At 38.1% G+C, this 27,141-nt stretch overlaps 1 protein-coding gene and 1 long non-coding RNA gene across 7 annotated transcripts in view; one reads left to right on the top strand and one right to left on the bottom strand.

The window, feature by feature from the left end:
* Positions 1 to 156: 156 nt before the first annotated feature.
* LOC133653902 (uncharacterized) lies at positions 157 to 27,141 on the bottom strand. 2 transcript variants are annotated; one of them, XR_009826787.1, is made up of 5 exons: positions 27,045 to 27,141; positions 24,995 to 25,126; positions 17,586 to 18,006; positions 13,699 to 13,772; positions 157 to 693 (listed from the first exon to the last, which is right to left on the bottom strand). It is a non-coding gene; the product is annotated as an uncharacterized LOC133653902 (long non-coding RNA). The 2 variants fall into 2 exon arrangements; XR_009826786.1 differs by lacking the exon at positions 157 to 693 and having other exon boundaries at positions 13,604 to 13,772.
* Positions 6,214 to 27,141, top strand: part of LOC133653881 (sodium-dependent neutral amino acid transporter SLC6A17-like) — a 38,105-nt gene continuing 17,177 nt past the window's right edge. For 4 of the 5 annotated variants that reach the window (XM_062053689.1, XM_062053707.1, XM_062053724.1 and 1 more), the window contains exons 1-3: positions 6,214 to 6,299; positions 17,630 to 18,028; positions 24,975 to 25,132. In XM_062053689.1, coding sequence (XP_061909673.1) covers positions 6,239 to 6,299; positions 17,630 to 18,028; positions 24,975 to 25,132 — 618 coding nt within the window. In that variant the 5' untranslated portion in view covers positions 6,214 to 6,238. Of the gene's footprint in view, positions 6,300 to 12,443; positions 12,522 to 17,629; positions 18,029 to 24,974; positions 25,133 to 27,141 lie in introns of all 5 variants that reach the window. The other variant, XM_062053698.1, reaches the window with a different exon arrangement.

Genomic DNA, 27,141 nt, shown 5'->3' with positions numbered 1-27,141 from the left:
CGTTGGGGAAATACATTTTCACTGCCGTACATTTAAACAGTAGACATTACACATCACGAACAAAAATAACAAAAAGACATCATACATGACCAACACATTTACAGGCTTGTCAGACAGGTGATGACGACAGGGGCACGGGGGGGTGGTGGACCGGTACTTTTCAGAGGCGAAATCAATTTAATTGTTGCCAGTTCCCCCCAAAACAGCACAAATCTAACATTTAACATGCTTTTTAAAGACAACAACAATGTTTTTATTAAATAATGTAATAATAATGTGCAGCATTTAACTTTGATTGTGGCAGTATCTCCTTCCAGCTGCTTCTCCATCAACCACACCATCATCGAGAGAGAGAAATTATGTTTTTTGCTCACTTTTTGTCTCCCCCACAATGTCCATAAATAGCCAATTTTGACCAGGAGGCACTGCCACAAATAGATTGCAGTGCTGTGGGAATGTGAATGCTTGTTAGTCGATATAGTGTGTGACTGACTGGCGACTACTCCAGGGTGTACTCTGCCTCTCACCCCCAAAAGCCGACTGGGATAGGCTCCTGCTCACCTGTGCCCTTAAACATGTGGCAGGACTTGCCAAACCTTAACTACACTCACTACGTCACGTATAGTGCTCTATTATTTCTGTGAGTGTCATATGACCCCACTGTTGCTTTGGGAACTGTCCCCAGACGATCACCTGAAAAAGAAAAGAAAAAGTGTCACCTTGCAAGGAAAGAAAATGAGACCTTAAGCATATCTGGGGCTCCATATAGTCAATAAATCAATTTAAAAAACAATAACACAGTGAATCATGGCGGTGCTTTCAATATGAACTCACTTGGTCCAAAACCTTCAAAAAATGAGCTGAAGCATCCATCCAAAGCACCGGAAAAAGCCAAGTTTGTTAGTGTAGTGTCTCACAGTCAGAGCCCAGGCCTAAATCCAATCAAAGTGCTTGTTTACGGGATGCCCTAACAACCTGACACACTGGAGGAGTGTGCAACTATCAATTAATATATAACATTATGTGTACCTACAGACCAAGGAGGACAGGATGTTAACTGTAGCTTTTCTTTGAACAAAAAAACTCGACAAGTTCTTTTTTACACAAATAAAATCGGGAGTGCATGAAAAAACATGGTTGAGATGGTCTAAAGTGCATGCAGAGCTACATAAATCTGCTGGATGAGGGTCACCACTTTGTGAACAAATGCATGAGCAAATTGTTTAAAAACAACATTTCTTTACATCTATTTCAAGGAATTTAGGGATTTCACCATCTAAGGTCCGTAATATCATCAAATGGTTCAGAGAATCTGGAGAAATCACTACACGTAAGCAATGATATTACAGACCTTCGATCCCTCAGGCGGTACTGCATCAAAAAGCGACATCAGTGTGTAGAGGATATCACCACATGGGCTCAGGAACACTTCAGAAAACCACTGTCAGTAACTATAGTTTGTTGCTACATCTGTAAGTGCAAGTTAAAACTGTACTATGCAAAGCGAAAGTCATGTATCAACAACACCCAGAAACGCCGAAAACACTGGGCCCGAGCTCATCTAAGATGGAGTGGAAAAGTGTTCTGTGGTGTGACGAGTCCACATTTCAAATTGTTTTTGGAAACTGTGGACGTCGTGTCCTCCAGAACAAAGAGAAAAAGAACCATCCAGATTGTTATAGGTGCAAAGTTCAAAAGCCAGCATCTGTGATGGTATGGGGGTGTATTAGTGCCCAAGGCATGGGTAACTTACACATCTGTGAAGGCACCATTAATGCTGAAAGGTACATACAGGTTTTGGAGCCACATATGTTGCCATCCAAGCAACGTTATCATGGACGCCCCTGCTTATTTCAGCAAGACAATGCCAAGCCACGTGTTACAACAGTGTGGCTTCATAGTAAAAGAGTGTGGGTACTAGACTGGCCTGCCTGTAGTCCAGACCTGTCTCCCATTGAAAATGTGTGGCGTAATATGAAGCCTAAAATACCACAACAGAGACCCCGGACTGTTGAACAACTTAAGCTATACATCAAGCAAGAATGGGAAAGAATTCCACCTGAAAAGCTTCAAAAATTGGTCTCCTCAGTTCCCAAATGTTTACTGAGTGTTGTTAAAAGGAAAGGCCATGTAACACCATGGTAAAAATGCGCCTGTGCCAACTTTTTTGCAATGTGTTGCTGCCATTAAATTCAAAGTTAATGATTATTTGCAAAAACAAAATTAAGTTTCTCAGTTCGAACATTAAATATCTTGTCTTTGCAGTCTATACAATTGAATATAAGTTGAAACGGATTTGCAAATCATTGTATTCTGTTTTTATTTACGATTTACACAACATGCCAACTTCACTGGTTTTGGTTTTGTACTTCAATTGGCATTATTTTAAAAAATGACATCAAAAGTCTGCCTATGTTGTCATTTGTATTAGACATCCCAGTGTCCCAGACTAGTTAGTTTAATAGAAACAATGATTAGAACATTTGCATTAAGTCAAGATGAGCTATGCTGATATTCTAAAGCTTTTAGAGCAAAAGCATCAAAAGTGCCGCATGCAGTTTGTTCAGATAAAATTAAACAAACAATAAAAAAAAACTGCCAAAAAAATATAGAGCAATGTAACGACAGCTAATGACGCCTCAGTGAGTGTGTGGCACACTCAATGGCTTCAATGGCACTACACTTATACTGTGTTGGTATTAAATAATGGCACCTTTATGGAGATAGGTACAGAAATCCGTAGTTTTTTAGGTACCCACCGAATTCCGTCAGTACTACCGGGTATCGACTCCGGTAAAATCAAAGTGTGCCATATTTTGATACATTTTACGTCACATCTGGTTGCAGACCAAACACCAGCTCAAACACTTGGCTGGGAGACAAGCACTGAAGCAGCACTCAGGACAAGCTCAGCCAATGTAAAAAAAAGATGTTGCAATTTTTAATGCCAACACAGCAAGTATGCCTGATACAAAACACTTGAAGCTAAAGTAAGGCCTCACTTTTCCAAAATACACTACTTTGAGGCCAATTTACTGTTTCCAATACATTCTACTGATTAGCATTAGTGATTTTACAAGGCGATTTCAACAACTCTAAATTTGGTAATAAAAACTACAACTAAGATGCATGTTACAATCAAACAGCTGGTGTGTAATAAGTACAATACTTGCAGTACACACCCTTGGTAGGGCTCAACATAAGACTCGACTGGAAATTTCAGATGAATGGCAAAGACTACTTCCTAGCAATAGACCACACACTGTAGTCTATACACTACTGCCATATAATGTCTGGGAATTGTAACTGCATGCAAAGTCTACAGTATAATACTTGCCAATGAGACTCAGAAATGCAATAAGAAATCAAAATATAATAACTGGGCAGCACAGTTATAATACACTCATTTTTAAATGTTACAATCAAACAATAAGTTATTATTAAACAACAACAAAAAGTACTGAAAATTGGTACCAATGAGTATTGATATGGATTACCTGGTACTGGGAATTGGTACCGTATCGGTTCAAACGTGAAAGGTACCAATCTCTACAAATATATTTTTTTAGTCTGTTTACAAAATACCCTTTACAAACTATACAAATTATTGCTTTATCATCATGAGTTCAATTGTTGGGTTTATAGGTCACATAATTTGTCTACAACAGGGATTCCCAAACTGTGGTATGTGTACCACTAGTGGTACGCAGGCTCCATCTAGTACCTAAATGTCAAAGTCTCAGGATGATATTTGATTAGTATTAGAACCGGCCCGCAGGCCACAGCCACCTGCTGCTGTTTTGCACGCACCAATACTCCATTAATGCTGGCGCTAGGAATTTTCAAAATGGGGTCCCAGGGACCCCATCAAGTCATAAAAATGGGGTCCCACAGTAAATTTTTAGGGTCCCACTTTTTTGTAAGCGTTTTGAAAACAAATGATAAATGTATGCATTATCTTGTTATATCTCACATTCTATATTATGTTTTGGAAAAAGATTGTCCTAAACGTTACTTAATTAATAAAAAAAATAATACAAAATAATTTTTTATGCATATGTACATTTATTCAGTTATAAACATTCATTCACTTTCTTCTTTCCTTCATGGATCTAAACTTTACCTCTGCCAGTATTTTGTTCTATATTTTTATTGTAATATTCAGAATGTGTTTGTTCTATTTTTGGCCAAAGTAAGACAAAGAAACCATTCTGAAGTTGTCTTTATTTTTTAGTTTTAATGCCATGATTTTAATAGTCCGGCCCTTGTGTGCACAGATTTTCCTCCATGCGGCCCCTGAGCTAAAATGAGTTTGACACCCCTGATCTAGTAGTAAACCAAAAAATCCATAGATTAAAATACAGTGTTTTATTTTCCTTTATCTAAATACAGTGTTACTGTTCAAACTGCGTGCAATGATACAGTGGCCAAAATAACCAAATATACTAGTTCAATAAAACCTCTGCCGTGTTTTAAATGAATACTTCAGCATACTACGCTACTGTATTTTAATCTTGGTCATTATGGTGGTACATGGAAAGCCAAGTTTTTTCTGAGATGGGATTTGGTGAAAAACATTTGAGAACCACTCATCTACAATAATGATTTACCCGTATTTTCCGGACCATAGGGTGCACCGGATTATAAAGCGCACTGCTGATGAGCGGGTCTATTTTCGATTTTTTTTCATACATAAGGCGCAATTATAGGGCGCATTAAAGAAGTCATTTTATTATTATTTTTTTCTAAATGTAAAACACTTCCTTGTGGTCTACATGTAATGGTGGTTCTTTGGTCAAAATGTTGCATAGATTATGTTTTACAGATCATCTTCAAGCCGCTTTCTGACAGTCGCTTCATGATGCGCCGTTTTGTGGGCGGTCTTATTTACGTGGTTATCTTTGACAGCGTCTTCTCCCCGTCATCTTTGTTGTAGCGGTGTAGCGTGCAAGGGCGGGAGTGGAAGAAGTGTCAAAAGATGGAACTAACTGTTTTAATGACATTCAGACTTTACTTAGATCAACAATGGAGTAGCATCTCCTCATCCGAAAACAACAACAAAAACCGTCCGACCGGAACTCTCTAATAACTCAAGTTTTTTAGGTGAATAATGTGAACTCACGACACCGGTATGTTTTAGCGCTTTCATGGCGAGTTTACTGACAGATGTAAGTTAGAACTTTACACTACTACTACTTTATATTAGAAATGGCAACAGCGGAGGATGAATGTCCCATAACAAAAAGATAGAGAAAAAGAAAAAGCTTATCAACTACGGTGTCGGCTCGGCACGGACTACAAAGGCAGACACGCGCCATTTTGCAGGATTTATGCAGATCCCAAATACAGATCAGCAGGTACCAGAAGGTAAGAAAATATGTTTTTGCATAATATTGCGAAACAAAACACCCGATAATATGTCTTACCCTATACACACACCATAATAATACTCGTATGTTGAAGCACAGTACAATCCATCAAGCGGTGCGGCTTCATAGTTTATCAAAGTCGTACTAAAACATTTTGATTGATTTTTCAGCGCCGTCTGTAATGTTCTATATTTTCAATGGAACATTTAAAATGTTGGTGTTGTTTACTTGAGTCATATTGCCATCATATTGCAGTTTGAACGTATCTCTTATTTTTTACTGCTATCTACTGGTCACACTAATCATTACACCATGTAGCAAATAAAATTGCTCCGAAGTCGATGAGCAAAACCAGAGTTATTCCGTACATTAGGCGCACCGGGTATAAGGCGCACTGTCGAGTTTTCAGAAAAAGAAGGATTTTAAGTGCGCCTTATAGTCCGAAAAATACGGTATATTTTTTTGTCATAACCAAAATGTGCTATTTTAACAGTGTTCACTTTCCACTGCATGGTGTTTTGGTTTTTTTTGAGACGCTGCATGATTTATGATGTGCCGTGTGAGTGTCTGCGCCTGTCCTTTGTCTTTCCACACCAACCCACACCAGGATAAGGACATTGTTGTCACAGGAGGTTCCAGAAAAAGTGAAGCAGTGCTTTTAAAAATGAAGATTATTTTTTTAATAAAAATCCATCGTTCAATAACCTTGACTCGATTATTACCTGCAAGTTTCCGTACAGACACTTGTGTGCGTCACAGCGCGCGTGGCGGAGCACGCTCCCACTCTGCGTGACGGTGCGTAATGCCTCCCCCCCGCCCCCCCACCCCACTCCCCGACCCCCACCGACACACACGCACGGTGACGGCAGATGCTTCCCACACTCCTCCTTCTTCATGCTGAAAGCCTGATATCACAGCTACAGACTGACGGTAAGGATTCACTTTCATTTTCATTTTCCCCCCCAAAAAGTTAAAATATGTATACGTTGATTTTTCAAAAAAAATATATGGTTTAGAAAAAAGACCTTGAGCAGATACTGGGTTGACTAAAATAATCAGTGTGCCGATTTAAAAAAAATAAAATTAGATTAAAAAAATGAAAAAACATCAAATGAGCATAGATGTTATGCAACGTGACGAGGTGCACAATATCTTGTTTCACCAACTTAAATCAAGTATGTGTGAATGCTTGTGACCTTGCAGGAGCTGGAACGACGAGTGAATTATTAACAAGGGAACCATCGATTTTAATGACGAAAAAAAGTATTGTCACATTTGAAGCCATTCCAACTCCAGCTGTAAAGACATTGTCTTAAACTCACATTTTAACAAGTCTAATAATAAAGAGAAATTATTCTTCATCTAACATCCAATCAAAAGACAAACCACCTTAAAACCAGTTCTTTTTTAACCATTACAGATGTAAAGGTTATTGTACTGAGCAGCCAGGACAGGGTGTGTGTGTGTGTGTGTGTTTTCCTATGTAGCAATAAGTTAGTTTGTTTGTTCTATGGTTATCATCACACTTACTCCTTGCCATCACTCGTAGCACAAAAAACACATGACACACTTAATCAATTTAACCTAGTCAAGCTGTGAGGATTTTGCATGCCTGGGAGGCGAGTCTCTTCACATTTTTTATTGATGTGGATACAGTATAGCAGGGGTGTCAAAGTCAAGGCCCGCGAATGAATGATCTATGGCCCCCGGGATGATATTTGATTAGTATTACAACTGGCCCGCAGGCCACAGCCGCCTGCTGCTGTTTTGCACGCACCAATACTCCATCAGTGTTGGCGCTAGGAATTTTCTAAATGGGGTCCCAGGGACTCTATCAAGTCATAAAAATGGGGTCCCACAGTAAATTTTTGGGGTCCCACTTTTTTGTAACCATTTTGAAAATAAATGATAAATATATGCATTATCCTGTTATATCTCACATTCTATATTGTGTTTTGGAAAAAGTTTGTCATAAACGTTACTTAATTCATTTAAAAAAAATAATACAAAAGAAAACAATTTTTTATGCATTTGTTAATGTATTCAGTTATAAACATTCATTCATTCATTCTTTCCTTCATGGATCTAAACTTTACCGCTGCCAGTATTTTTTTCTATATTTTTATTGTTATATTTTCAGAATGTGTTTGTTCTATTTTTGGCTAAATTAAGACAAAGAAAACAATCTGAAGTCGTCTTTATTTTTTAGTTTTAATGCCATGATTTAAAAAATCCGGCCCGCGTGTGCACAGATTTTCCTCCATGCGGCCCCTGAGCTAAAATGAGTTTGACACCCCTGCAGTATATTGTTGTATTGTACGGAGCGGCATGTGTGCTGTTCTCCTACAAGGTATTTGGTGCCATTTCCTGTTCTATGGTTGACGTGACACTTTTACTCTGCGGCATCACGATTACATAAAAGCAGAAGAAAAAGTGAAATAGGATAAAATAAAAACAGTACACCACTAAAATAAATCCCACTAGTTGCCCTGTGGTGACACCTGATGCACCTTGTTGAGGATTACTGTGTGTGCCTGCTCTTTGTCATTTACTGCAGCCATGTTGTTCTGAGCAGCCAGGACGTGTACACTGCTTTACGACTTCGCAATCAGTTCTCCATCCTGTTCTATGATTATCATCGCACTTTCCTCTTCTCCCATCACTGGTGACCTCCCGCCATTTCGTCACATTCAAAACAAAAAGCCAGAAAAAGCAAAACAACATAATTAACAACTATTCTGGCGTGTGCTTTGGAGGGGAGTCTCTTCACATTACGACCAAGTATGTTCTTCTCATTGACATACATTTATTACCATGTTGTACTGAGCAGCCAGGACAGAAGCATGCTGCACTAAGTTACATTTTATTTTCTGTGGTTATCATCACACTTCTTTTGTAATAACTTCTGCAGTGGCATCATGAAAAACCACAAAACACCAAAAAATATCACTTTAGCCACAATTTACAGCGTTCCTACATCGTTACATTACACGATCTATGGCAGTGGTCACCAACTTTTTCGAGCCCAAGATCTCTGGTCTCAGCCAAAACCAAAGCAAGATCTACCCCTGCACCATATTTATATATATATATATATATATATATATATATATATATATATATATATATATATATATATATATATATATATATATATATATATATATATATATATATATATATATATATATATATATATATATATATAAATATATATATATATATATATATATATATATATATATATATATATATATATTAGGGGTGTGGGAAAAAATCGATTCGAATTCGAATCGCAATTCTCACGTGTCGATTCAGAATCGATTCTCATTTTTTAAAAATCAATTTTTTTTTTTAATTAATAAATCCAACAAAACAATACACAGCAATACCATAACAATGCAATCCAATACCAAAACCAAACCCGACCCAGCAACACTCAGAACTGCAATAAACAGAGCAATTGAGAGGAGACACAAACACGACACAGAACAAACCAAAAGTAGTGAAACAAAAATGAATATTATCAACAACAGTATAAATATTAGTTACAATTTCAACATAGCAGTGATTAGAAATCCCTCATTGACATTATCATTAGACATTTATAAAAATAAAAATAAATGAACAATAGTGTCACAGTGGCTTACACTTGCATCACATCTCATAAGCTTGACAACACACTGTGTCCAATATGTTCACAAAGATAAAATAAGTCATATTTTTGGTTCATTTAATAGTTAAAACAAATTTACATTATTGCAATCAGTTGATAAAACATTGTCCTTTACAATTATAAAAGCTTTTTACAAAAATCTACTACTCTGCTTGCATGTCAGCAGACTGGGGTAGATCCTGCTGAAATCCTATGTATTGAATGAATAGAGAATCGTTTTGAATCGGGAAAATATCGTTTTTGAATAGAGAATCGCGTTGAATAAAAAAAAATTGATTTTGAATCGAATCGTGACCCTAAGAATCGATATTGAATCGAATCGGGGGACACCCAAAGATTCACAGCCCTAATATATATACATATACATATATATATATATATACAATGATGCCCGGGTAAAGGCGTCATTGATGTCATATTATTCCCTTTTTTTTTTTTCTAGTACTTTCGCGATCGACCGGTAGGTAGGGTCCCAAAAATTGACTGGTCGATCGCGATCGACAGGTTAAAGACATGGTTATCTTTACAGATTTTGAAAGCCCTATGTTGTACCATTAGGTCCAAAAAAACAAACAAAATACGAATGATCTGTTTAGCTTCAGTCTGGCGTGATGCACATGTTGACGATTCATGTTTGTGTTTTAAAAGCATGTTTTTAGCTACAAATACAATGATTTTCCACTAAAATGTGAAGTTTGCTGTGTGTTTGTGTTAACATCTGGCCGATATTTACCGTTATTCCTCTTTTGATTGCACAGAAGTGGATTTTCATTCCATGCTAACACGCTTGCAGGGGCACAAATGTAACTCATGGAGTGGGCGTGGAGGTCATGCGGCTTAATGGACGGCAGAGTTGATGGGGTTTTCACGTAGATGATGCAAATTTTGTGTGTGTGGGGGGGGGGGGGGTGGCATGACAACAAGGATGTTGTGCCGACCGGAGGCTTTAGAGTTAATGCATGTCGGATTACGCAGACTTGTGAATGGCTGCGGATTATTACATCACAGGCTCATGTTGTCATGCAGACGAGTCATGCGCACAGATGTTGTCGGATGAAAGTAAGTGAACATCTGCGTTAGAAGCCAAACAGGAATAGAGCATGAAAATGAGTTGTTGCAGAAAGTGGGAAATCTTGACTTTCACTTGATGACTGGGATGTTTCCAAGACTTGCTTTTGCATCAGACCTTGGGGGTGTGGTTAATGAATATACCAAACAAATTTTTATTTTGTCGTTGTTTTGGCAATCAAATGAATCAAAAGAAACAAATTAAATGACTTCCCCCTTTAGGCCAGACTAGGGTTGTACGGTATACTACTAGTATAGTATCGGGGTACTAAGGAATAAAAAACAGTTCTATACTCTGTTTGAAAAGTACCTATTCGCCATATATTTTTTTTACAGGCATGACGGTGCGTCGTTGTCAGGTCATGACATTGCCGGTTTTACGAGCAGAGGAGCATGTTTGGCAGCGCACAATCCCGGCGTATTTACAAGCAGACACAGTGTCTAGACAGAAAAGGGAGAACGGACGCATTTTGGTCTAAAAACCAATGATAAAAGTGAAGTTATAACACTGAAACACCCTCAGCAAGAGGTGCTTTAAAACATGGCTAGCAAGCTAGAAGCTAATGTCCATCCGCAATCAGCAGTGTTTTAGCTACTTCTAAATCACTAATCCTCGTCTCCATGGCGACAAATAAAGTATGTCTCTTTCTAATCATCCATGCAGGACGAGGAATAGCTAAACATGTTTCACTACACACCATAGGAGGATACAATAGCTCACCGGCATCACCGCTAACAAAAGCTAGCGCACCTGAATGTAAACAAATACCATGGGTGGATCTACACCTGACAGCCACTGTAATGATACCAAGTACAGGAGCGTATCTCGTCGATACTACTATGATTACATCGATATTTTTTTATCGTCACAAAATCTTTTTTCTTTTAAATTCATATTATATTCATAAACTCAGGAAATACGTCCCTGGACACATGAGGACTTTGAATATGACCAATGTATGATCCTGTAACTACTTGGTATCGGATCGATACCTAAATGTGTGGTATCATCCAAAACTAATGTAAAGTATCCAAACAACAGTAACATAAGTGATTATTACATTTTAACAGAAGTGTAGATAGGACATGTTGAAACGGAAATTAACCAGATATTAACAGTAAATGAACAAGTAGATTATAAATACATTTTTACAGCTTGTCCTTTATAATTTTGATAAAATAATAGAATGAGAAATGACACAATATGTTACTGCATACATCAGCAGATTAATTAAGAGCCTTTGTTTGCTTACTTACTACTAAAAGACAAGTTGTCTAGTATGTTCACTATTTTATTTAAGGCCAAAATTGTTCTTCGATTGCAATAAGAAACATATGTTTAATGTACCCTAAGATATATTGTTAAAATAAAGCCAATAATGCCATTTTTTTGTGGTCCCCTTTATTTAGAAAAGTATCGAAATACATTTTGGTGCCAATACCGGTAACAAAATATTTGTATCGGGACAACCCTCGTCCAGACTGACTCAACAGTGCCTCTGCTGGCTGCAGCCAAGTGTTGCGCTCCATTTTTACACTTTTACAGTGGAACCCGTTTCAGTCGGTCCCCGCTTATGCCGACCAACTCACTAAGCACTATTCTTATTACTAAGAAGCACTTGCTTAAGTCGACATACCTTGAGATGTTCTATGAAAAATCTGTCTATTTCAGTTATTTTTAAATAGTGGGGCGGGCACTCCTTGGGGGGCGAGAGCGGTGCATGTGACCCTGCTTAACATGCTTTATCAGTATCATGTCGTATCCCGCTTCAAAAAGCTGTGCACTCCAAAACATGCTCATTGCAGCCATTAATCATGACTTCCTCATTTTCATTTATAAAAAAAAATAGAACAGCACAAATTGTTTTACGCATAGTTGTATATAGGTTAAAATGTTTTATATATTGTTCTCCAGAGTAAATGTTGCTGATCAAATGTTGAGTTTATTTATATTTAATGTTATTTTTTAGTATCAAATGATTCAAGTCTGGCTAAAAAATTATAGTTTAAATAAGAATTTAAATTCTATTTCAGGCAAATTACTTTTTGAAATCTTTCCCATCACAGACTAAAAAACAATAGTATTAAAGTTAGTGTTTTCTTCTTCCTGGAGGGGCGTAACTGAAAATAATTGAGAAGCACTGGTTTATGTTGACGTGCTGATAATGTCAGTGATACCACTAAGCAACTACGAGGGATATAAATCTTACAACAACTCACAATTCGATTTGATTCGATTCCAATTATTGCGATGACGATTCGATTCAGAATAAAGAACCGATTCAAACCGTTTCTTGTGATTTCTGGTCTTGTCACCCCTTGCCGGACAGAAGGGCAACACGGCAGTGCGGCTGGATCAAAAGAGACGTCGGAGACGCTTTGCTGAACAAAAAGTTGCTTTATTACAAGTGAGTGTCATTATACAGGTCTGCAGTACCTGGAGGTGCTCAGGTCCAAAATGAAGGACTCCTAACTTGGAGGAGCCAAGTTATATTTCTTCTTTCTCTGTCTGGGTGTGTGTTAATTCAGGATAGTACAACCTGACCTAAGGAGATGTTCATGTGTAAGTGACTGGGAAGACAACAAATGTATACCATAACTTGTAGGTTGACGTTAAGAAAAGCATGGAATCTCTCCTCCAGGATAGAGCTATAACTTTTGCATTCCGAAGCCTGGTTTTATTGCTTCTTCTCATGAGAGAGCTAATTCCAGTCCACATGCGAATGTCCAAATAAGGCTCCTTAATGTATTATGGGCTCAACCATTATTTACTTAAACCTGGTGGTTCACTTTCTCCAAATTTAATATAAACATTCACCATATGTTGAACATAATATGAGTTAATTAATTCACTTCATTAGCAATATACTGTATCAGTGGGAAAATAAAAAGGATAATAAAACCTTTTCAACACAGGTTACAAAAGCTGCTGAAATATGATAGGTGCGCGGAAATGGCCGAAAAAGTTTTTTTAATTTTTTTATTGATTCTTAAAAAAATATTTATATTTTTTTAAATCCATTCTTAAAAATTATTAATCGACTTAGAATGGGTGGAATAAGAAACACAATTCCAATGTGAATAAAATTTTTCTCCATGCAGCACCCCTAATACTGTGGAATTACACAACATTAAAACCTGCACACATGACTTTGCTTTTTGTTCAGTGCAAAGTAAGCTTCCAAATAAAAGTATGCCGGTATGAACCTGGATTTGACCACAGCAACTAACAAAATGCATTTAATTTGAATTTTTTTAGATTGTTAACAAAGATTTGTCATCGTAGTGATGAACATTTTACTGCAACAAGTGTGACGATCGGTCACTTCCTTTCTGTTTGTCTCCTTGGTTTTTGTATTACTTCCGGTCAGTGCTCTTATTTTGTTTAATTTCCTGTTCCGCGGAGCACTGTTTTCTCTTCACCTGCCGTTGATTGGCAGCCGGTCCACACCTGCTGCCAATCAGCATATGTCTATTTATGTTTTCTCTCGAGCACTCTTCAGTGCTCGATGATAGACTTCTATGTTTGGAACAATTCTGCAAGACTGCTTTATTTTCTGTTTATGTTAATTAAAATCATCTTACCTGCACATCCTCCTCCTGGTTCTTGCATCTTGGGGACACACAAACTGCAGCCATGCGAGTTCCTCACAACAAGCCTGTTATAAAAGCATATAAAATATACAAAACCACAAATTCTAAATGAGAAAGAGGTCAACTATGCCAACAACACTCTATCACTTATTCTCTTTATATCTCAGGACAAAGTCACAGGTAAATGTGCGAGCAATGGCGTGTTTCATCCACTTCAACATAAACGGTGTCCACTGTAATCAACATTTGTAAAAAAAAGACAAATGTGGCGTGACTTCTTATAATGGTGCAAAGAAGAGGGTTCACTTCATAAATCAAGAGCCAACATGGAGCCTTTCAATGTGGATGATGCTTGGTTGCATTTAGGATGAGGCAACTTCTCCCTGATGGAGGCGCTGAATAAGCAGGGATGTCACTACCGGGCTTCAGAGGATTAGGGGATTTATGCAGGAAGTGGAAAAAAAAACTTGACTGAAGTTAATCTTGCCAAAAAGGGAAATTAAATTGAACAATTTGCAGGATTGAGATTTTTTTTGGGGGGGGGGGTGAATAAACTGATTGATAGTATGATAACACAAAAATATGGGATATATTTCCTGAGTTTATAAAGAATCAAAAAATGACAAAATATTTTGTTACAATAAAGAATATTGATTTAATCATTGTACTATCGACTATATAAGACTCTTCTTACTCGGTATCATTACAGTCGATATTTGTATAGATCCACCCATTTGTTTACATTCAGGAGCGCTAGCATGCTGTTAGCTATTGTAGCATCTTACAGCACAGGTGTCAAACTCAAGGCCCGGGGGCCAGATCTGGCCCGCGACATCATTTTATCTGGCCCGCAAACACCTGGAAATGATATGTGTCAATAAAGTACTTCTTTTTTTTTTTTCACTAAATGTAATGGATTTTTTTCATTTTGACAGAAAAAAAATATGTACTGCTTGAAATTGCATACCTTTTAAACTTTAATAGTATCCATTATTGCAACAAATATTACAGTATATTATCATACTTTCCAAAACATTTTTGTCTAAATAAAACTAAATACTTAAATATCTGCTTGACTTATGATTTTACAGCAAACTACCCATCAAATTAATAAAAATGACAATACATTTTACGGTGTCCTTTGCAGCATATTACCGTAAATTGAAAAAAAAAATTTGCAGACAGCTGTATCGGTCTCATTGTTTTATAGTGACATATACTGTACACACAGAGGTATTAAAGTACACAGTATTACTCCTTGTGTTTCATAATGCATCAATGTTTTTGTATCATTTGACCCATCACTAATATGCGCTATCTATCGCCCCGAACATTTCAGAAACAATTGTGTTACAGTATATTTTCTCAAGGGACAATGGAATACAAAGTCAACTTGGATATACTTTGCCCTTGCAGTGCCAGCCGGCAACACTCGTGCAGCCCCCGACCATGATGCAACCACTACCGTGCTTGACTGTTGACAATTATCTTGTTACTTGCTTGTTTTGCAAGATATTTATTTTTTTAAAAATGGTTGTGTGTTGACTAATTTTCAGTGGACAGTAAATCTGTACAAGCCGGACACTGACTACTCTAAAGCGTATCCAAGTTTACATTCTATAGTATTGTCCCTTTAGAACACACTTGTCAAACTCAAGGCCTGGGGGCCAGATGTGGCCCGCCAAAGCCTTGAAATAATATGAAAATGTTTGATCTTTTTTTACTAAATGTATTTTTTCTTTTTTTATTGCAAAGTCAGATTTTTTTTCTTTACAGTGTGTGCAAACAATATATATACAAATCTAATGCATATGTATATACAGTCATGGTCAAAAGTTTACATGCACTTACATGGCTGTCTTGAGTTTCCAATCAATTCTACAACTCTTATTTTTTTGATAGAGTAATTGGAGCACATACCTGTTGGTCACAAAAAACATTCATGAAGTTTGGTTCTTTCATGAATTTATTATGGATCTACTAAAAATGTGACCAAATCTGCTGGGTCAAAAGTATACATACAGCAATGTTAATATTTGGTTACATGTCCCTTGGCAAGTTTCACTGCAATAAGGCGCTTTTGGTAGCCATCCACAACTTTATGGCAAGCTTCTGGTTGAATTTTTGACCACTCCTCTTGGCAAATTTGGTGCAGTTCAGCTAAATGTGTTGGTTTTGTGACATGGACTTGTTTCTTCAACATTGTCGACATGTTCTCAATGAGGGTTTAAGTCAGGACTTTGGGAAGGCTATTCTAAAACCTTAATTCTAGCCTGATTTAGCCATTCCTTTACCACTTTTGATGTGTGTTTGGGGTCATTGTCCTGTTGGAACACCCAACTGCGCCCAAGACCCAACATCCAGGCTGATGATTTTAGTTTGCCCTGAAGAATTTGGAGGTAATCCTTCTTTTTCATTGTCCCATTTACTCTCTGTAAAGCACCAGTTCCATTGGTTGCAAAACAGGCCCAGAGCATAATACTACCATGCTTGACGGTAGGTATGGTGTTCCTGGGATTAAAGGCCTCACCTATTCTCCTCCAAACATATTGCTGGGTATTGTGGCCAAATAGCTACCTTTTTGTTTCATCTGACCACATAACTTTCCTCCAGAAGGTCTTATCTTTGTCAATGAGATCAGCAGCAAACTTTAAATGAGCTTTAAGGTGTGGCTTCTGGAGTAAGGGCTTCCTTCTCTCATGGTAGCCTCTCAGTCCATGGCGATGCAAAACACGCCTGACTGTGGACACTGACACCTGTGTTCCAGCAGCTTCCGATTCATTGCAGACCTGCTTTTTGGTGGTTCTCAGCTGACTCTTGATCATCCTGACCAATTTTCTCTTAGCAACAGGTGATAGCTTGCGTTTTCTTCCTGATTGTGGCAGTGACAAAACTGTGCCATGCACTTTATACTTATGAACAATTGTCTGCATAGTTGCTCTTGGGACCTTAAGCTGCTTTGAAATGGCTCCAAGTGACTTTCCTGATTTGTTCAAGTCAATGATTCGTTTTTTCAGATCTGAGTTCCTTTGTAACCGAGTCTAATGACTGTATCACATGGGACCTATTTAAATGGGCTCAGATAAGTCAACAGGTGTCGTCAATCATAATCACTCACATGAAGTTAAGAGGCCATGTCAGGAAGCTAATTTGTTTTAATTGTAACTTTTATACATCACCAAAATTGATCATGTTTGTTGCTGTATGTATACTTTTGACCCTGCAGATTTGGTCACATGTTCAGTAGACCCATAATAAATTCATAAAAGAACAAAAGTTCATGAATGCTTTTTGTGACAAACAAGTATGTGCTCCAATCACTCTATCACAAAAAAATAAGAGTTGTAGAAATGATTGGAAACTCAAGACAGCCATGACATTATGTCCTTCACAAGTGTATGTAAACTTTTGACCACGACTGTATGTATAATAATATCAAGTGGTGAATCCCAATACATTAATATTCATAAATTATTCACGGTTACAAACGGCCACTAAGGGCAGCCATAACTGCAATGTGGCCCTAAGTTAAAACGAGTTTGACACCCCTGCTTTAGAAGATATAGTGTAATAAAACTCTGCACGAGGAACACCTAACTTGTTCATGTGTTCCAGTTTTGCTGAACTAGGCTTTTATTTGATTGGGTTTGCTGTCATTGTTTTTCCATTCTATTTTCACAACATGATCACATTCTATTATACTGTTCTAGATATTATTCTATTCTATTTATAATCTATATAAACCATAACCTACTCTATTTACGGTACATCCTATTGTGCTAAACATTGGGCTAAATCTGGGTACTACAATTTGTGCCATTATCTGTGCTGATATGACAATAAAGTTCCTTGAATCAATTTGTTTTCAGTTCACTCACTTATTTATGTGCTTGATTTGATCTTTCCTGGGCTTCCAATGCAGGACTGAGGCCCACAACAACAAGAGCATCCATCCCAGCATCTCCTCTAAAGGCGCTTCCACTTTCATCTCCCACCAGTCTCCCCTTCCCGACCCCCCCGATGCCTAAAAACAGCAAAGTGACGCAGCGGCAGCAAAGCAATGAGCACGTCACAGAGTCGGTGGCTGACCTGCTGGCCTACGAGGAGCCCCTCGATTACAAGAGCAGCTCGCTGAAGGTCGGTGGCGCTGCCAGCGGGGCGGCGTCCAGCGGAAAGAAAGCACCCCAGATCGAGGCGCCGGAAAATGATGGCCGGCCGGCGTGGAACAGCAAGCTGCAGTACATCCTGGCACAGGTGGGCTTCTCAGTGGGCCTGGGGAACGTGTGGCGCTTCCCCTACCTGTGCCAAAAGAATGGAGGAGGTGAGTGGAAGCTTCGTTGTCCTAAAACACGTCTTTACTGTCATGCAAGTGTAAAAAGAAGCTAACTGCTTTAATAGACCATACAAATGTTTACTGATGTGTGCGCCGAAATGTGTTTCAATATTTTGTCATTTCTACTTTCACCTCATAAAATGTACTTCTTTATTTTTACATAATCATCAACTTTATTCTCTTAAAATATGTTTTATTCTCAAATTAATCATTCACTGTATTATGTCATATTGTTAACATTAACAATTACCACTTTGTTGTTATAATATTTTTTCATTATAAAATGACAACTTTAAAAAAAACAATTTACATACAATTTTTATTGCTCTATTTATTTTAAACATCATTGTCATAAAATTACGCTTATTATGCCTTTTTGTCAGAAAATCTTCCATTTGCTTTCATGATATTAAAATGTTATTCTTGTGGCATTACCACTGTATATGAATGGTATTGACATTGATATTAACATTCCCCCTTTGAAAAGTACTACCTTATTTGCATCATTTTTAAACTTTTCTATTTTTTTTTATTTTTTATGTTTGGACATTTTTCTGAAAATGAATACTTTCATTTCAAAATATTAATTTATTTCTTATCCAATTAAAACTTTATTACTGTTCAATTACAACTTAGAATTTCATAATAGGATTTTTTTTTTCTTGTAAATTTGCACATTTATACTCTTAGAATTATTATTTAGAAAATGTGTAATTTACTTTCATAATAGTTTTAGTTTACTCTTGGGAAATGAACATTAATTCTCACATAATATTGTCTGTTCTGTGAAAAAATACTAGTTTATTCACATTTTTCAACTATTTTTCTCAGAAAATTACACATTTCATCTTAAAGTTTTAGAATGTCTTTGTTCAAAAATCATGACTTCCCTCTTATTGAATTACAACCTTAAGTGTCTGTAATATTATGTTTTTTTCTTTAATGTGATAAAATTAAGATTTTTTTTCACAACAGTTTAGTTTTATGTACAGTATTTAGTCTTATTATTAGGGCTAGGCGATATATCGAATATACTCGATATATCGAATATACTCGATATATCGAATATACTCGATATATCGCGGGTTTGTCTCTGTGCGATGTAGAAAATGACTATTTCGTGAGTATTCGAGTATACGTTCTCAGGCAGTTGCTTTTAGCTGCGGGCATTACACTACAGGCTTTTCTCACTCTTTCTTGTCTCTCCTTCTCTCAGAGAGATAAAACAAGCGCACCTTCTTACATATGTCACATACTGTCACGCGTGCAACATCATATGCCCTCGCGGCAGTGGCGTGCAGGGGAGGCACGGCCTCACCTGCCATCATGGAAAGAAAAAAAAAGTAAAAAGAAAAAAAAATTAATTAAATTGTTATATGTATCCAGTGATTATACTAAAGTTATTTTCCATTTAACTTCACCAGTTTTAGATTATTTTTATTTTTATTTTCACATTTGCCGTTCAAATACTGAGAAGAGACGGTGCGGTGATCAGCAGCCAGTTGATGCACGTCACTACGTTGTGCCTCAACATGGATTGTGCGCAATGACTCGGCTAACTGCTGGCCTGCTGTGCAGTGAGACCGTATTGCTATATGAATTATATTATACATTTCCATAGTTTAGTTAGCTGAGGTATATAATGTACAGTGTATTTTGTCAACAACTGTATGTGTGTAACGTATTTCTTGTGCTGAGCATTCATAATACTGCTGCGAAGACGCACTGTGAGAGGCTCGTCTCATAACCCTGCCTCCTGGTGCCAAGCACCTCCGCCGCAGAATGCACCGCCCAACGGGAGCGCCACACCAACCAAAGCCCACACCCAAACCCTCCACGTGCAAGACCGAATCCACCCAAAAAAAGTCACTTAACAAGAAGCTAAAAAGTGCAAAACAACAATGCTCGCTGGAGGAGCCGCGAACGACCGCAGGGACACAACATTAGGTACACCTGCAGACTGCAGCACGGATTTAATATTTCATTCATTCACAACTCTTCCAACACGAACACCACTGTTCCCGCACTTATAAGTAAAGGTAAGACCATAATAACGTTTTTTTTATTAAATGTGCTTTTTTGTGTGCTACAGTTTGTAAGTGTAAAGTTAAAGTTAGGTTAAAGTACCAATGATTGTCAAACACACACTAGGTGTGGTGAAATTTGTCCTCTGCATTTGACCCATCCCCTTGTTCACCCCCTGGGAGGTGAGGGGAGCAGTGGGCAGCAGCGGCGCCGTGCCTGGGAATAATTTTTGGTGATTTAACCCCCAATTCCAACCCTTGATGCTGAGTGCAAAGCAGGGAAGAATGCTGGTATGAGCTTTTAAACATAACTCGTTAACTGCTGCCAATCAAATGGTGAATAAGATACTCTTTAGGGTTCATAAGTTTGTAAATCTGACTGTGATGAAGTCAGTGCCTCACCTGACATGAACCTCACCGCACGCCACTGCCTCGCGGAGTAGAAAGGTAGCGGAACGGGTAAAGTTAGCTGTGGCAGGTGGTTCAAGTGAAGCGGTGCAAGTGGTAATACGAGAGAGAGAAGGTGCGAATCTGGTAACAAATTGAGGAAAAATAATTAGTTCTCAAGAAAAACAGCACGGGGTCCATCGTCTGGCGGTGGTTTGGCTTCAAGCGGGAAGATGTTGAACAGACAACCGTAATATGTAAAGTAGCGGCAAAAGCGTTGCTACAAAAAGTAGCAGCACTACTAATTTGTAGCATCATTTGAAAAGGCCCCCGCTAGAGAATAAGTGCTTGAAACTCCGCATGTCAACATCTCCGGCCGGTGCCACACCCAAAAAATGCTAAAGCAACCAGCACTGACCCAATTGAGCCTTGCGTCTTCCATTTCCAGATCAAGACCGTATGAAAAAAAAATCAACAACAGAAGGAGATAACGTCCGCAGTAACCTACCACATAGCGAAGGACATATACTATTTGATTTCCTATTATGCAGCTAATTTTTATTTGACAGTTATTTAAATATATTGTGTGACATCATGCACAAAAGTGCACTTTATTTGTTTTAAAATATTGTAGTGGCATTCTGTACAAAAAGTGCACTTTAATTTAGTGTTATTTTAATGTCATCTTAGTGACATCATGCACAAAAGTGCACTAATAGCTTGTTTCAAAATGTCTCTGACAATCTTGCATTTGCTGTTTTGAAATTAATTGAATGTTTGTGCCACTGCTTAATAACTGTTTAATAAATACAGTTTTGGTAAATGGACTTAGTTGTCATTTCCCTCTCTGCATGAAAGTTTAAAATGAGCATATATTAATGCAGTATGAACAAGAATGTTTTAATGTAGACACATAGGATCATCATACTGCTGTGATTATATGCATCAAGTGTTAATTCAAGGCTAAGGCAAAATATCGAGATATACAGTATATCGTGTATCGTGACATGGCCTAAAAATATCGAGATATTAATAAAAGGCCATATCGCCCAGCCCTACTTATTATATAACCTAAAAACCCAAAGAAAAAGCCAAACAAAGACACCAAGATACTCTTTCAAACCTATTGCCAAGTGTCACGGGATTAGAACTCTTTTAGTCTCTGGTATTTAAGGTAAATTCAGAGTTGTTCGACTGAAATTGTATTTTTGTTATAACCCAAACATTACGCATAAGATTGACATCAAATCCTGATGTTCAACCCCAAGAAAAGTAGAGATGCTTTATTGTGTATAGAAGAGTGCATCTAAATATAGCCGAGCTATTGATTCCTCCCAGCAGGGCGAGCTGTGTACAGTAAAGTGACACACTGCAGAAAAGGTTATAAAAAAAGACAATAGTATGCGGTGATTACTACGTCAAAGCATGTAAACAGACAATGACTGATAGTCATGTGACTTTTGAGCAGGTTTTAAGACTACAAAGTGAATTTGCCACGATGGACGCATCCTTTTTTTTCTACGTCTGACCCTCTTTGTCCATCTTCTTTTTTTTTTTTTGTCCATTCAGCTGTTTAGCGTCTTTCTTCCTCCATCCTTCCACTGCCTAATGTTTGTGTTACAGCAGCACACACGACTACAGAAGTATTCGGACAACGACAATAACCACAATCGTGTCAAATACCCAAATACTTTTGAACCCCTTAAAATGACGCTACTTTGCATAAAATGGCTTTTTACAGTAACTCCTAAATAGTAAATTACATAATTGTGTAAAAAACCAAAACATTTATAATTGTGGGAGCAGCACCTAAAACATGGTCGCAAATTTAAAAAAAGGAAAGATCTTGTAATGTTGGAAGTCTCCAAAATGGACAAGAAAATATACAAAATCACCATGGACCACTTGGGAGACTGTGACCAACAGAACCATCATGTCTAGAACAGGTCCGATGCTTTGTGTGTCCTTAAACAATCTTTTGTTTGTAGCCCCATTTTGGTCTTTAATACAACAAAAAATAATTATTGACTTAATTTAGTTTAAACTAGTTAGTGTAAATCTGCCAGTTTTCCTTTACTTCGTAGTGTAAAGCAGAAATTATATGATTATATGATTGTCATTAGTGGATAATAATAATTATCATAATGATACATTATTATAGTATCATCTACTGGGGGTTAAGTCTCCCCTGTCTTCAAAAACTAGTGACGTCTCTGTTTCGAACTTTAATCAAGGTTTCTTGAATGCACCACAATTACTGTATATCAGGGGTGTCAAACTCATTTTCATTGAGGGCCACATCGCAGTAATGGTTGCTTTCAGAGGGCCGCTTTTTTAGAATTAATTTACATCATGCATGCGGGTAATAACCTGTGATTAATTATGATTAATCAAAATGCATATGCATTGGATTATTAGATTTTTTTTTAATGTATAACTAAATCATAAATAAAGGTGACAAGCAGATATTTAACGATTTGTTTTTATCTCACAAAAATTGTTTTGCAATACAGTATATAATAATATAATTGGCAAGATCAGATACTATTAAAGTTTAAAATATGCATTTTTTGTGTCAAAATTGAAAAACGAATGCATTTAGTTAAAAAAATTTTTTAAAAAGTACTTTATTGAAACCCATTTTTTTACAGGCTTTCGTGGGCCACATAGAATGATGTGGCGGGCCAGAACTGGCCCCCGGGCCTTGAGTTTGACACATGTGCTGTGTATGCTAGGAGATGTAAAAGTGAAACTGAAACATATATTCGTCCCATGCTGCAACAAATAGATTTATTATAGTTTTAACTTTCTTCTATAACTGTATCTTGGTTCCAAACTGTTGGTGCTGCGTGTAAATGCATGAATGTGATCTTTGTAGATGTTACAGTGAAGTGCTCCATGCTCGGTTTGCGCTACCGGGAGGAATGAACCATTTTGCATGTTTGCAAGGGGTGTAGGTAGTGTTAAATATTCCTAATTTGACTCAAACAACCTTTTTTATTGAACTTTTGACGGCAACATTTGATCTTAATTTTAATGATGTTGTCTTAGCACTAAGTAACTTTTCAACCTTCATAAAATATTGTCATAACTTTTGGGATGATATATCGACATTCTAACTGGTCTGTCATCGCCCGAAGGGGTCTATGCACGATATTGCCAAAAGTATTCGGCCCCTGAAATTTAGGCATGGAGACTGTTTCTACAAACATTTGTGACAGAATGGGCCGCTCTCAGTGATTTCCAGCATGGAACTGTCATAGGATGCTACCTGTGTAACAAATCCAGTCGTGAAATTTCCTCGCTCCTAAATATTCAAAGTCAACTTTATTATAAGAAAAGTGAAGAGTTTGGGAACAACAGCAAGTCAGCCACCAAGTGGTAGGCCACGTAAACTGACAGAGAGGTGTCAGCGGATGCTGAAGATGTCAGTTGCTACACAGTTCCAAACTTCATGTGACCTTCGAATTAGCCCACGTACAGTACGCAGAGAGCTTCATGAATGGGTTTCCATGGCCGAGCAGCTGTATCTAAGGCACACATTGCCCAGTCCAACGCAAAGCGTGGGATGCAGTGGTGTAAAGTTCGTTGCCACTGGACTCTATAGCAGTGGAGACGCGTTGTCTGGACTGATGAATCACGCTTTTCACGTTTTTCCATTTGGCAATCTGATGGACCAGTCTGGGTTTGGAGGTTGCCAGGAGAATGCTACATTTCGGACTGCATTGGGCCGAGTGTGAAATTTGGTGGAGGAGGAATTATGGTGTGGGGTTGTTTTTCAGGAGTTGGGCTTGGCCCCTTAGTTCCAGTAAAAGAAACTTTGAATGCTCCAGGATACCAAAACATTTTGGACAATTCCATGGGATGGCATTTCAAGTTCATTTGTGAGTAAAGGCAGGTGGCCAAATACTTTTGGCAATATAGTGTATCTCTTTCACTGGCATGCAGCAACTTTGAGGAGGGTGGCAGGAACCCTGCCACATAAAAAACTGCAAATGTGCAAACTGCTTTACGGTATACGTCACTCCCCCTTTTACAAAGGCGGAGGTGGATGCGAACGCCTACGTGCAATTACTGCTATCATGACCAAAACTGCAAAACAACAAAAGTCTGAGCAAACAAAAAAAGAAAAAGGGAGGCAAGCCGGATAAAAGGACTGTCAAGGAACAACATTGGCCCAGCATTCACTCGCTGAAGTAAGGTCAAAGACGAGGAGGGATTTCCGAGCGATGCTGCCTTGGCTCTGTATCTGCACTTGCAGCTCAGTAAAAATTTAAAAAAACGTTCCTGTATGACATTCTGACTACCAAATTGCATCGTACCCCAATATTGGGGTATTTTCTTCAGCAAATTGTATTCATGCAAACAAATAATAACCCGTGATTAAGCACAGGTTTAGAGTGGGATCAGTCTGATTTTGAAAATGTATCACTAGACAGCCCTAGTAAATAAATGTCATGCAGCCAAAGTGCATCACGCTAACTTTTCATGTGCTAAGTCGCAAGCCTGCTTTTGTTTTACAGGAGCTTATCTGGTCCCCTACTTCATCCTCCTCCTTATCATCGGCATCCCGCTCTTCTTCCTGGAGCTGGCAGTGGGTCAGAAGATCCGACGAGGGAGCATCGGGGTGTGGAACTACGTCTGTCCACGCCTCGGCGGGATTGGGATGTCGAGTCTGATGGTACATGAAATATACATTCATTTATTTATTTATTTTTTAAACTGTATAGCGAACAACGTCCAACACAATCAAATTTCCCAACAAAAATTGGTGATTTGAGGCGTATTCTATTTGATCTATTATTTTCATTGTTTTTACTATTATTGTTACTGTATTATTATTAGTTTTACATTTTTATCATTTAACTTGTATTTGTTTTAATTATTGTTATTATCTTGTCATTGTATGATCACAATATTTACCTAAACATTTTTTCCCCACACCCATTTCTATCACCTTATACCAGGGGTCGGCATACTTGCCAACCTTGAGACCTCCAAATTCGGGAGATTTATGGGGGCGTGGTATATATAAATATATATATACACTACCGTTCAAAAGTTTGGGGTCACATTTGGGGCAATAGGGACGGCGTGGCGAAATTGGTAGAGTGGCCGTGCCAGCAATCGGAAGGTTGCTGGTTACTGGGGTTCAATCCCCACCTTCTACCATCCTAGTCATGTCCGTTGTGTCCTTGGGCAAGACACTTCACCCTTGCTCCTGATGGCTGCTGGATAGCGCCTTGCATGGCAGCTCCCGCCATCAGTGTGTGAATGTGTGTGTGAATGGGTGAATGTGGAAATACTGTCAGAGCGCTTTGAGTACCTTGAAGGTGGAAAAGTGCTATACAAGTATAACCCATTTATCATTTATCATTTATCATTGAAATGTCCTTATTTTTGAAGGAAAAGCACTGTACTTTTCAATGAAGATAACTTTAAACTAGTCTTAACTTTAAAGAAATACACTCTATACGTTGCTAATGTGGTAAATGATTATTCTAGCTGCAAATGTCTGGTTTTTGGTGCAATATCTACATAGGTGTATAGAGGCCCATTTCCAGCAACTATCACTCCAGTGTTCTAATGGTACAATGTGTTTGCTCATTGGCTCAGAAGGCTAATTGATGACTAGAAAACCCTTGTGCAATCATGTTCACACATCTGAAAACAGTTTAGCTCAGGGGTGGGCAATTAATTTTTACCGGGGGCCGCATGAGCAACCCGAGCACTGCTGGAGGGCCACACGACAATATTTCAATTAAGTTTTGCACAAATTATTTTTGATATACCGTAAGATAGATAATAATAATATTTTCATTTAACCTAACTTATCTTTATACAAAAGCAGATGGCTTTTGATGGTTTTATTTTTAACACTTTCTTACACAACACTTCCTGATGTATATTACAATACAAAAATTTCAATTTCTGTCACTTCATCCGGCATCCTCTTTGTTGTGAACGTAGCACGTCTGTAAGGTGATTGGCGAAGAAGGAGGAAGCGTTGCTGTTGCGGAAATGAGGAGTGAGGATTGGTTTTCCTTTTGGAAAGAACGAGATAAGTTGAGCTGTGTTAGTATAGCATGCTCAATAAAAGTTTAAAAAGAACGTCAGACTTGGTGTGCACTTCTTCTGGACGCTACAATTGATGTCACAAGTGGGATGAAATGCCTCCCAGTTCGCCTTGCCATCAAACCTGGGAGTCCTCATTGAGGGCGGAATTCCCCCCGTGGCAAGCAGCGTGGCTGCACCTGTAAACGCTGTCTCTCTCTCTCTCTTTGCGACGAGCTCCTCACGTGGCACGTACCTCCCGATGACGTAGCACACAAGCAGCGCAGTATGCGCAAAGTTTTACTTCTGACACCAATTGTAGCGTCCAGAAGAAGTGCACAGCAAGTCTGACGCAATTTTTAAACTTTTATTGAGCAAGCTATACTAACACAGCTCAACATATCTCGTTCCTTCCACACGCACGTCTCCTCACTTCTCATTTACACAACTCAAGAAGACAACATCTACTTCAGCAGGTCGTTACACTATATTCTTTAAAAACAGCAACATGTGTACCACAAATAAGCATACGGCTTTACCTTTACTTGGCAGTCCATGTATTTTTTAAAACACGCCATTCGTCATCAACTTTTCTCTTTTTAGCGTCTCGGGGATAACCGCTGTGCGCCTTCCCTC

This window comes from Entelurus aequoreus, linkage group LG01 (genome assembly GCF_033978785.1).
Source record: "Entelurus aequoreus isolate RoL-2023_Sb linkage group LG01, RoL_Eaeq_v1.1, whole genome shotgun sequence".
Lineage (NCBI taxonomy): Eukaryota > Metazoa > Chordata > Actinopteri > Syngnathiformes > Syngnathidae > Entelurus > Entelurus aequoreus.
Note: the sequence above shows the minus strand (reverse complement) of the source record. Positions and strands in the feature narration are given on the sequence as shown.